Source organism: Saccopteryx bilineata, chromosome 6, assembly GCF_036850765.1.
Source record: "Saccopteryx bilineata isolate mSacBil1 chromosome 6, mSacBil1_pri_phased_curated, whole genome shotgun sequence".
Taxonomy (NCBI): domain Eukaryota; kingdom Metazoa; phylum Chordata; class Mammalia; order Chiroptera; family Emballonuridae; genus Saccopteryx; species Saccopteryx bilineata.
In genome coordinates, this window is record NC_089495.1 from 165208571 (window position 1) to 165220904 (window position 12334).

General features: G+C 49.0%; 1 protein-coding gene across 1 annotated transcript; it reads right to left on the reverse strand.

Annotated features, from left to right (window-relative positions):
- Positions 1-1152: 1152 nt before the first annotated feature.
- SSTR4 (somatostatin receptor 4) lies at positions 1153-2953 on the reverse strand. Its single transcript, XM_066237568.1, is given in 5 exon segments — positions 1153-1174; positions 1176-1245; positions 1248-1496; positions 1499-2183; positions 2912-2953. Coding segments are annotated over 5 exon segments (1068 nt in total).
- Positions 2954-12334: the final 9381 nt, after the last annotated feature.

A 12334-nucleotide genomic window follows, 5' to 3' on the forward strand; every position in this document is an offset into this window, starting at 1 on the left:
CCAAGCAAAACGAAGTCCCGCTGGCTCTGCTCGGCCAGCGGGGGTCTCCCACATAGCCTGCCTGTATGTTGGATAGAAAGGTTCGTTCCAAGTTTCATTGCACATGTCGACTGCATTTCCTCGGCACCCATCTCTGCTTTTGCCAGAAAGCAGGACTGAAGCTTCCTTTAAGCTGACTTTCTTTTGTGGAAAGATAATTTATCACTGGGTTAGCATCAAGCAAAAAGTTATGGCCTTTTACTATGTTTAGCCTACATGTTTATTATCTACATCTGGCTGATGTTTTTGAATGCTGACTTGTTTGTTAACAGTAGGTGATAGAGTGGCCTCCTCTAGCAAATCTGGGCTAATCTCCACCTGCATTCTCTGGCCTTCCTTCCTCTTCCTCAGGCTCCCATCCCACTCACCACCACAGTATAAACTTCCATCTTCATGAAGTGTCATACTCTCAAAGCAAAGGATCAGAAAAAAATCACATCATAGGAAGTAATGAATTTATCTCCTCTGCTTCTTCTTACTGACCTGGCTTTGTGCCTCATAACAAACTCCATGTGAAGTGTCATCTTTTCTATTCACAGGAAGGCTGTTACCAGCCTAGGACAACTGGGGTGACACTTGTGATTCCAAGAAGGCACTGGGCCTTGGGGTGACAAAGCCAGTTCCCCAGGCTGTCTCACACAAATCTCACTTCGCCCAAGAGCCTAGAACAGAAGCAAAGGAGCAAGCTCGCAGGCATCCCCGTCGCTTCCTTGTTTATCTGCATGTGCTGCGTCCCCACCACGAGGCAGACTGCACAGAGCGAGGGTGCTGGCCGTGACAAACCACATGCAGATGGCTGTCCCTCCTCAGCTTCCTCTTACTTTTCACTCCTTGAAAACAGCCAGAGTTTCAAAAGTGACTAATGTCCTAGACCAGGCCTCAGAGGAGCCCTACCCCCGCAGAGCTGTCTTTCTGAGGGCCGGAGTCCTGGGGAGAGGCAAAAGCAGAGGAGCTTGAATGTTCCTGGGGCTGGCACACCGACTGGGTGGTGCCCGTGGAGGGAACAGGTGATGGGACTTAGGGGAGCACCCAAGAGAGGCAGTCTGTGGGGCTAGGAGGCGGGTGCAGACCCCTTTGGAGGTGGCCATGCTGTGTGGTTCATAAAAGAGCTCTTCAGAAGGTAGTGGTCCTGGTGAGGGCACCTGCTTGGACTGGGTTCTGGCTGTGCAGGTTCCTGCGGGCAGGGAAGTGGGAGGCATATGCATTCTGCCCACCCCTGCTCTTGCAAGCAGTGGCATGGTAGTCCAGGGGTTTTTCCTCAGCACCACCAACAGCTTCCAGCAGGCAGCAGCTCAGGTAGAGAACCTGCTGGAAAGAAGGGTGGAATTTGTCAGAGAAGAAGCCATAGAGGATAGGATTGGCACAGCTGTTGGCATAGCTGAGGATGAGGACCATACGGTTGGTGGCACCCAGGCTGGTCATAGGCAAGTTCAGTGGCTGCACCAGGTAGAAGGCGCACAGCGGAGCACAAGAGCACAGGGTCCTAGCACCATCTGCACCAGCCACATGACATTCTCTGAGCCTCTCTGCTGATGCCAGGCAGCTGGTAGTGCCGCTGCCCGTGTCTTATTCATGATAAGCAGGTAGCACAGGCTGATGGCTAGAACCGGCAACAGAAAGCCCAACAGGAAAAGTTGTAGGCCATGAAGATCACCAAGCAGGCTGGGCTAGATGCAGCCAGTGCAAGCCATGGCCTGGCTGCTCCGAGTGGGCCTGGAGTTGGGGAAGATGGCAATGGCCAGTGTAACCAGTGAGGATGCCAGGCACATGCCCAAATGGATCAGCTTGACCTCGCTGGGCTCCCCACATCTGCTGCAGCAGAGGGTAGCAGTCCACGCTGAGCAAGGTCATCAGAAAACACTGGTGAACAAGTTGAGACCATTCACGCTGAGCACCGCACTGCACAGTACCCAGGGGAAAAGGCAGTAGTGCAGGACAGCAGTGGAGACCACGAAGGGCATGCTCAGCATGAAATATCTGTCACCAGTGACGGCCAGGGTTAGCTGGTAGATGTTCGTGGCCGTCTTCATCTTGGCATAAAGGAGGATGATGAAGAACACCAGTGTGTTGCCCAGCAGACCCACCAGGCAAGCCAGAGCGTAGATGCACCGGATACATGTTCCCGGCTTCTGGGGGCCTGTGCCCTGCCAGGTTATCCCACGTTAGCCGCCTCCGCCTCCGTGGCACTGCTCAACCTCTCCTTGGCTCCACCCAGATCCAGACCCGCCCCCAGACCCGCCCTAGGTCCTGCCCAGACCTCCGGCGGGCCCCCCACCTCCGCTGCTCCTCAGCTCAGAACGTGTCTCCTCCAGTCCTTTGCAGCCCACTACTCCGCTCTGCTCTCAGGGACTGGCAGCCACGGGGTTGGGGGTCCCCAAGGCCCCCCTCCCCCCGTTTCAGTAAAGACTCCTAGGAGGGCAGGGAACTAACCTGAGGGTGGAGAGCTCATTACTGTAGAGCAGCAGCAGAACCAGAACCAGAGGCTTCTACTTATGTATAAGTGAGTTCCAGGCCTGTCCGTGGCCCTGGCCTTCCCCTCCGCGCACTCTGAGCCATAGATGTTGGTGTGGTTGAGACGGGTGAGCACAAGGATTGGAGATCGGCGGCGGAGGCAGTGATGCCACAAAAGGAAGCCAACCTCTGACCCTAGTGCTCGTTCACGGGGCAGGGTGGGAGCACTGGGGGGTTTGGAAAGCTCCACCATGTGACCTGGCGTCTCGGGAGGTGCATCTCCACCGGGTTCTCTGACATGTGCCAGGGGGGAGGTGCATCTCCACCGGGTTCTCTGACATGTGCCAGGGGGGAGGTGCATCTCCACCGGGTTCTCTGACATGTGCCTGGGGGGAGGTGCATCTCCACCGGGTTCTCTGACATGTGCCTGGGGAGAAGGCAGGCTGAAGGGGTCGGGGTTCATGTCGTGCTGTCCTCCTGTCCCACAGTCCGGAGAGGAACTCACACTGAGGGCTGGATGATTCTGGGCTGGACACCCAGCCTGTAGCCACCCCCTTGCCCCACTGCTAGCCATAGCCCTGCTAGTTGGCAAAGGCCTCAGGACAGTTCAAGTGGGGATTTACCTGGGAAAATGATCTGAAGGGTGGTGCTGGCCCTTTGGTGCACCTGGGGAACAATGTCCTGCCTGAGCCCTCAACACAGTCCTGAAAAGCCTTTGTTGCCCTAGAGGTGGCTCCCAGGCAGCCAAGGCTGGGTCCCAGCTCCTGCGCTGGAGGCGGGGGCAGGGCGGGGCATCAGGATGCTCGAGGCCAGCTGGAGGTGACCTTTCTGAGGATGGGCACCAATCTCTGTCCCCAGTTTCTGCCACCTAATGAACCCATTTACAAGATCTACCCTAGTAGTCCCTTTCCTTTATGTGTGCTCCTAAAACAAAACTGCTTTCTCTAGTCTCAACCACACCAACATTTATGGCCCATTCTCATCTTTGGCCCTAAAGCAGAAACCCTCTGGGGAAGGAGATGGTGCCTTTGCCATTCTAGATGCTGCAAGATTTTGGGGGGAGTGGGGAGTGGGGGAGAAAGGAGAACTTCAGATCTGGATAATGGGAAGAATATATAGCCATTCCCTTTAACTGTAGGCTGGAAGAGACCCTTAAATGACCTCCCTACTAACAGTCCACTCTGGGCCCCATAGAGAGGTATCCCAGGGCTATTGCAAACTCTTGGATACCTCACTTCTGCTATCCTCTCTGTCCATTTAATGGCCAGACGCCTCCCTTCCCTGCAATGTATTTCATGTGGTTCTGCCTATAATGTAAACCCTGGAATCCTTTGCACCTCTTCTGTAGAGAGTTATCTTCCTAATGTTTCCCGATTCTGTCCCTCTCCCCCCACACATAGGTACCTTTCAGCAAATTAAGCCAGCATTTAGTAAGGTATATATGTGTCACTGTCTCCCGTGGGTATTAGAAAGTACTGTAGTACTTTCCCGTATGATGCATGCCACAATAGGAACATGCAAACCCAGCATTTCTGGAGTTCTGGGGACTGGCAGACTGGGCATTCATCATCACTCATTCAACAACTGATAGTGCAGATAATGCACAGGCTGCCTCCCTGTGAGGTGTGCAGGGGCCGTGGTTGAAAAGTGCAAGGCATCACAGAGGAAGGGTGTCAGTGGTAGGGGCTACAGAGGCTTCACAGAGAAGGTGACAAAGAGCAGAGGATGGCCATGGCAGTGAGGATGAAATGCACCTCCAGAGAGAGAAGCTGGCAAAGCAGACCCTGCAGGGGGCCTGAGGAGCAGGTCATGATGTGGAAGCAGCATTGGGTGCCTGGCAGGGCAGCAGAATGCCATGGGCAATGATGGGGGGCATTGAGGCTGCAAAAGACTGGGGGATTCCTTGCGTGCCCGGAGGAGGCCTGAGGTCCTTATCCAAAGTTGTGGACGAGCAGAGAACCTAGATAAACCGGAGTCATGGTCAGAATTGAGGTGTGTGTGGCTCTCCGGTTGCTGAAGGAGAATAGCGTGAGCGTCCAGGTCTGTGAGGTCCACCCAGGGAGCCTTAGTGGCCATTGCAGGAACTGTGTGCTTGTACCAGGACTGCTCCAGTGGGGAGCAGAGCGGGGCAGGCCTGTGGCACTGCAGGCCCCCTTGGGGCAGAGAGGACAGGACCCAGGAGTGTGGTGACCTTGAAACGAAGCTGCCTGGGTCAAATTCATCTCCACCTCTTACCAGGTGCAAAACCTTGGGCAAGTCCCTCAGTCTCTGTATGCCTCAGTGTCCACATCTGGAAAGTGGGCCTGGCGATAGTTAAGTACCTAGTTGGTTGCTGGGAGGATCCTCACATCAGCACACATGCCATGTGAGAGGCAGCTGTCCTGCTTTCTTTTTCTACCATTCTCTGGGTGGCCTTAAAGGGACATCCTGGAAATGAGACTAGAGAGGATATGTGCCTGCCCCCACAAGGCCCCGCACTGTCTGATGTTTCATTGCTTGGCTGCCATCAGAGGGCAAAGGTTAAAAGGGTGACGTAGGCCATTGATAACCCACCCTGCATTTTTATTATTGCTTTTGTTAGCTGTGTACAGTTTTCTAATGATGGTCTTTTCACATCTAACTTGTATTTCAAACAACCCTAATGTACATGGGAAAAGTTTTGTTATCATCCCTATTTTGTAGAAATGACAAAAAAAAAGCAAGCTTTGCAGACAGGCTGACCCTTTCTGCCTTGACTCACAGCTCGATAATGCTCAAACCAGATTCTTTTGGGCGTGAAGGGAGCTCTCTTAGTAATGATGCTGTCCAGGCAGACCAGGACCTAAGGATACTCTAATAGGGGGAGACTCTCCATGTTAATTTTATGCATTACTGCAGTAAGTGGTAGGAAAAAATTAGTTTGTTAAGCACTGGATTAACTTTTAAGGGCTGTTGCTGCTCTCCCCCGAACATCAGACAAGAAGGGTTTTGTGGAGGGGAAGCTGAGGTGTGCACTTCACTAAGGATACCAGGAACCACTGGAGATTAAACTGAAATGTCCTGGGTGTAGAGTAGAGTCATGTTCAGGGGCGGATCAGAGGTGCGTCTGAGACGCAGACCCCTCCAGCAACCGTGGGCTCTCCAGAGAGTGAGAAGTTGGGCTGCCAGACTCCCTCCTGAGATGGGAGCAGAGGGCGTTGAGGCTGCGAAAGCCTGGGGGTGCCCTGTGTGCCCGGTGGAGGCCTAGGGTCCTTATCCAAAGTAGTGGATGGGCAGAGAATCTAGACAAGCCAAAAATCAGGGTCTCAGAGTTGGGGTATGTGTGGCTCATCCCGAGAAAGACACGCTTCCACCTGTCTCATTCCCTGACTTGGCCCCCAGTTTCCAACATGCCTCAAACTCCAGGCCTGGGTCAGGAGTGGGGTGCAGGGATTGGAAAAAAGTATCTTAACTTTTAAAAACTACTAAAATAAGGAAAATAGAGTTCAGTGGGTACCAAGAGTCACTGCCCTCAACACAGCTTCATCATAATGACAGGCCCGTGTGCATCTGGAGAGCAGGAGGTTAGAAATTCAGGCTGATAGAGAGGTTCTCCCCAAAGGCAAGAAACAATCATAGGCCCTGACTGGCGGCTCAGTGGATAGAGTGTCAGCCTGGACATTCCGGGTTTGATTCCTGGTCAGGGCACAAAAAAGAAGCGATTATCTGCTGTTCTCCCTGCCTCTCCCCCTTCTCTCTCTCTTCCCCCCTTCTGCAGCCAGTGGCTCTGTGGGTACCATTGTGGGCCCAGGTGCTGAAGATGAGGCTAGCTTGGTTGGTCTGAGCATGTCAGCCTCAGGTAGAGGAAGATTTAATGCAAGTGCACCAGGCACACGCCCTGGGTCCCGACTTCTGAAGGGCCCCACAAAACCCTAACTTTACACTTTTTCCTAATGACACCAAGTTTGGTTTTGTATGTGCAATTTTAACATTAATAGTACAAAATATTTTTTATTTACTTAAAAATATGGTTAACATGTGTTTTTATTTTCCATGTCTCTCTTTTTTTTAAAGGCCCAATATTTTCTTCTGGGCCTAAGACCTCAACCAACCTTAATCCACCTCTGGACTCAGGTGCTAAAAATAGTTCAATACAGCCCTGGCCGGTTGGCTCAGCGGTAGAGCATCGGCTGGCATGTGGAAGTCCTGGGTTTGATTCCTTGTCAGGGCACACAAGAGAAGCACCCATCTGCTTCTCTACCCTTCCCCCTCTCCTTTCTCTCTACTCTCTTCCCCTCCCACAGCCAAGGCTATTAGAGCAGAGTTGGCCTGGGTGCTGAGGATGGCTCCATGGTCTTTGCCTCAGGCACTAGAATGGCTCCAATTGCAGTGGAGCAATGCCCAGGAGGGGCCAAGAATTGTGCCCTGGTGGGCATGTCAGGTGATCAGATCCCAGTCAGGCGCATGCAGGAGTCTGTCTGTTTACCTACCCCCTGCTTCTCACTTTGGAAAAATACAAACAAAGAAACAAAACAAAAAAAAACCCAAAAAACTCATTACTTGGCCTCAGATGGGGTTACTGGGTGGATTCCAGTAGGAGCGCATGTGGGAGTCTGCCTCACTAGCTCCCCTCCTCTTACCTAAAAAAGAAAAATAAAAGAAACAATCATGAGGCAGTTACTAGAAGTTCTGATTCAGGGGACAGTGTGTGGTGGGGTGGGGTGGGGTGGGGAGGTGACTTTTGAACAGCAGGCGTTTTTGGAGATAGCACAGTGTATGGACTGTATAAGTTGATTTGTGAACAGAACACTGGCACAGATTAGTTCCAGAGTGTTTTGATGATTAACAACCCCAACCAGTTTCTCTGGTGCTTGGCAGTCAGAGCTCCTGGGCATGTCTGTTTTGCCCCCAAGCACGTTGCCATTGAGCAGTGAACCCTCTTTGTCAGAGCTGGTGAGCTGCAAGGAGCAGGCGTGGCTCTTGGCATGGGGGTGTGCTGGAGTGTGAGAGGCCTGCACAGAACCTGCTGAGGCCTCCCTGGAAGAGGGGGCCTCACCCCCACTGGGGCCAAGACAGCGACTCTGCCACAGCCTTTCCTTCCAGGCCCTCCACAGAATGCATGTTGTGGAGAACTTCCAAACACAGCTGTCTGGGCCCTGTCCCCAGACACTCTGACTTACTTGGTCTGGAGCGGCACCCAGGCATCTGAATATATTGAAGCCTCTCTCTAACCAGCACTGATGCAACATTTAACTTAATGGAATCATAGAGAGAGGCAGGCAGCCTGGGGGCCACAGTGTGTAGAAACCATGTGTTGCCAGGACAGCTGGGGAGAGAGGCCAGGAGAAACATTGCAATGATCCCCCCCAACCCCAAAGCTGCAGGAAGGGGTGGGAACTTTGGGCCCTCGGTGCTGTCCTCTCTCAAGTCACTAAGCATGCAGTCCTTCAGGTGGTGCCATCACTTTTTCCACCAGGGACTTGCTCCTCCGGGTGGTGGGAGGGTCACCCCTGGGTACAGCTGGCCTCAGCAGCTGAAGGGCCCATGGAACTTCCCAGGCTGAGTGATGGACAGAGGGAGAAGCAGGGTCCTCAACCCCTACTCAAACCAGAAGAAACAGATCCTTTGTTGGAAATGTGAACATCTCCCCTATTTTCACATTTCTTTTCTTTTTTAAGTCCATTATATCACTTTAATGTAATGATGCCCTCAGGTATAAAGTGTTCTCTGTGAAATGCATCCATTAACAGAATCAGCCAGTATTGTGTACAGCATATAAATACATGATAAAACATCATAGGTGCATAGAGCATACTCACAGAAGCTAAAAAATTCACTTTCTACATCAAATGGTGAAAAGTTAACAATATCAAAAAAAGCACACACTGCTTCAAAATGTAAAATGACTTTCACATACACAGGTTCATAGAGATACCCACTCCCATTAGTCCAAACTGATGGGGAAGGTGTCAGGCAGGGGCATTCACCTGGCAAACATCTGGACATCTGACTTCCAAGGTCGACAGATGGCATTTTACAATAGGCTAGTGCACAGCCCCATTGTCCAAGCGGGTCTATTCAAGGTTTGAAATGCTCCTGTGGGCCAGTGCACAATAACGAGACAGCAAGTCCCAAATTTGCTTTAGTAACAGGACCAAAGGTCAAATGGGCTCCACCAACTGGTATCAGAATGAACTGTGACCTAAAAGTCAGCAGAGTCTTGAGCCTCCACACTTGGGATGTGGCGGTCCTCAGGACAGGGGTCTCCTGGCCTGGCAACGTCTGGACTGCAGGTCTCCAGGGGACCGCTGCTTCTGCAAACAGCAGTTGCAAGAAGAGGCTTGGCCGCTGGCAGCCAGTGGAGAGCAGTCCTGAGAGTTGTTTCTGTCACTTGCTTATTAGAAAATTATCTCAAAGGATCTTAGGGGCTCGGATCTCTGCCACAGAGCATGTTAAAGGTGTAGTTTACCCGGTGCCTAGCAAAATTGTCAGTGATTTGCATAAACTCTCCTTCTTTAGATTCCCATCTGAACTCTGGTGATATGTAGATAATGCATGAGAAAGGAGCCGACTCTGCACTAGACGCCCGACTATGACATTCAGTATAAGAATGAGGGTTTCCTTTAAGAATGTGTTACTTGAGTGACATCAGAGAAATGGCACCGTGAAGGATACTCCCAATCTCTCCCCTTGAAATTTCAACAAATTCAACAACTAAACAGAAAAAAATCTCAAGAGCACCTGAATATACACATACCAGACAATGGTATGACTGGGTGGAAAGATGGCTGACTATATGTATAATCCACTCTGAAGGAAATAAGATGGAGAACGGGGTATTCCGCTTTCCTCGCTGATCTGAGGAAGGGCTGCTTTCATCTGGAGCGGAGTGAGGTAGAGTCTGAGGGGGAAGGAGCTGAGTTAGGGTAGATGCTCAAACAGAAGAAAAAACACACCAGCTCTACCTGAGATCGCAGATGCAGGGCGTGCAAATGGGCAGCGAGCTCCATCTTAGAATTGCCATTGCAGGGTGCCCGTGTGAGCCGATGCCAGTATCTTTGTGCATTCCCAGCTCCATGATCACTGGTGGTGTGCGAATGGCTCCACCTAGCATCACCGGTATGGGTGCATGTGTGCGGTCTGGAGGCTTAGCCCAAGATTATCAGCGATAGGCACCTGTGTTGGCTGTTCCCAGCGTCTTTGTGCTTTCCTGGCTCCAGGATCACCAGCAAGGGGCACGCTCATGGGCCAAAACCCTTGGCCTGAGACTGCCCGGGCTGGGCATTTCCGTGGGCTGATGCAGGCTTCTGAATGCATTCCTGGCTCTGACTGAGATCCCAGGTGCTGGGCACCTGAGTGGGTGGGTGCAGGCCTCTGTGTACATTGCTGGAGTCATGGGAGCTGGACACACACATGGCTTACTGCAGGCTACTGAACAGTGCACAAGGGAGAAGCCTGTGGAGATTGGACCTGCAGTGCGCTGAGGTGTACTGGACCTGCCCGCTGGGCTCATAGGAAGGTGCTTGATCTGCAATAGGCTCCCAGACCTCCCTGCTCTCACTGGCGGCTCTGGCTGGCACTGCCTTACAAGAACTGTGTTTTACGTGGTACTGGAGGAAAGACCTGGCTGCTCTTGAACCTCTTGCTCTGCAGACAGTGGCTGGGTGAACCTCATGCCTAGGTCCCCAGACTGCTGGCTCAGGTGGGAGGGACGTGGGGAGGGGCCCCTGGAAAGCTGACGCTGCTTTTGTTAGAGCCTTAAAGCCCCAACAAGCCCCGCCTACCAATGAGACTGAGGTACAGCCCATTGTCACAGCAACACACCAGCAGACCTCTGCCCAAGAGCCCCATAGAGGCAAAACTTGTAGTACAGTGCCACTTGACAGAAAAAAAAAGAAAAAAAAGAAAAAGAAAAAAAAAGAGGGAGTCACCTCACAAAAACCAGGAAAAATTACATTTTTATAACTTTTTTTTTCATATTGGTCATTTTATCTTCTTTCTTTTTTTTATTTAATTTATTCATTTTTAGAGAGGAGAGAGAGAGGGAGAGAGAGACTTAGAGGGAGAGAGAGGAGAGAGAGACAGAGAGAGAAGAGGGGAGGAGCTGGAAGCATCAACTCCCATATGTGCCTTGACCAGGCAAGCCCAGGGTTTTTGTTTTTTTTTGAACCGGCGACCTCAGCATTTCCAGGTCGATGCTTTATCCACTGTGCCACCACAGGTCAGGCCTTTATCTTCTTTCCTTTTGCTTTTTTCCTTTTCCTTTTGAACTTCATTATCTATAGTTATTTTTCATTCTTGTTTTTGTGAGGGTTTCATTTCAAAAGCTTTTTTGTTGCTGTTGTTCTTTTTCTCGCTTTCTTATCTCTTCCCATTTCTTTTATCTCATTTGATCATCATTAATCACCAAATTATTATATTTTGGATTCATATTTTTCTTTGTGGCATTTTGCTTGTTTTTTTTTATTTCATTTTTTCTCTTTTGTCATTTCCCTCAGTTCCTGCTCCTTGATCTCTGTAGTTTTTGTTCCACTTATATTATACAATTTTCATTTTTTTGCTATTTTTTAATTTTTTAAATTATCTCTTATTAGCATTATTAACAATACCACTCTCAAATGCCATTAGAAAAAATAAATCAAATATCATGAATACGGAGATGTAGCTCAGATAGATGATGAAAAACATCTCTGGAAAAAAATTTTAATTACTTAGAAACCTTGGAGTTAAGTGACAGAGAATTCAAAATTGAAGTCCTAAAAATACGTAGTGAAATATGAGAGAGCTTGGAAAGGCAATTTAGAGAGCTCAAAAAAACAATTTAATGAACAAAAAGAATACTTCACTAAGGAAATTGAAACTATAAACGGCAACCAAATGGAGATGAAAAACTCATACATGAACTGAAAAATGAGGTAACAAGCTTAGTTAATAGAACAGGACAGATAGAGGAAAGAATTAGTGACATAGAAGACAGGCACTAGAGATACTACAGAGAGAAGAGGAGAAAAACTTTTGATTTAAAAAAAATGAGAAAGCCCTATAGGAATTGTCTGACTCCATCAGAAAAAGCAACATAAGACTAAAGGGTATATCAGAAGAAGAAGAAGAAGAGAAAAAGGAATGGAGAACATATTCAAACAAATAATTGATGAGAATTTCCCAAGCCTGTGGAAAAAATTAGAGCCTCGATTCCAAGAAGCAAACAGAACACTGACTTACCTTAAACCAAACAGACCTACCCCAAAGCACATCATAATGAAATTATCACAAATCAATGACAAAGAAAAAATTCTCAAGGTAGCCAGGGAAAAGAAGAATACAACATATAAAGAAAGACCTACTAGGCTATTGTCAGATTTCTCAGCAGAAACTCTATGAGCCAGAAGAGAGTGGACCCCAATATTTAAAGTAATGAAAAAAAGGAACTTCCAGTCAAGAATACTATATCCATCAAAGCTATCCTTCAAATATGAAGGGGAAATGAAAACATTCACAAATATAGAGAAGATGAGGAAATTTATCACCAGAAAACTCCCATTTCAGAAATACTAAAAGGGGTTATCTGACCAGATACAAAGAACAAAACAAAACAAAATCACAAGTAAAACTCCAACAAGAGCACAATAAAAACAAAAATAATCTGTGACAACAAAAACAAAAAATGGAGAGGACAACGATTAGCAGTAGCAAAGAAGGATGGAGTGCAGAAGCACTCATGAGATAATGGACTACAATGAATATGATATATATTCTTTAAATTACCTAATGGTAACCACCCATGAAAAAAACCTCTTAAGAAATACATGGTTTAAAAAAAGAAGAAACAGGAAAGAAGTATGGAATAAAACCAAACAAAAATGCCAAAAAAACAAAAGAGAAGAAC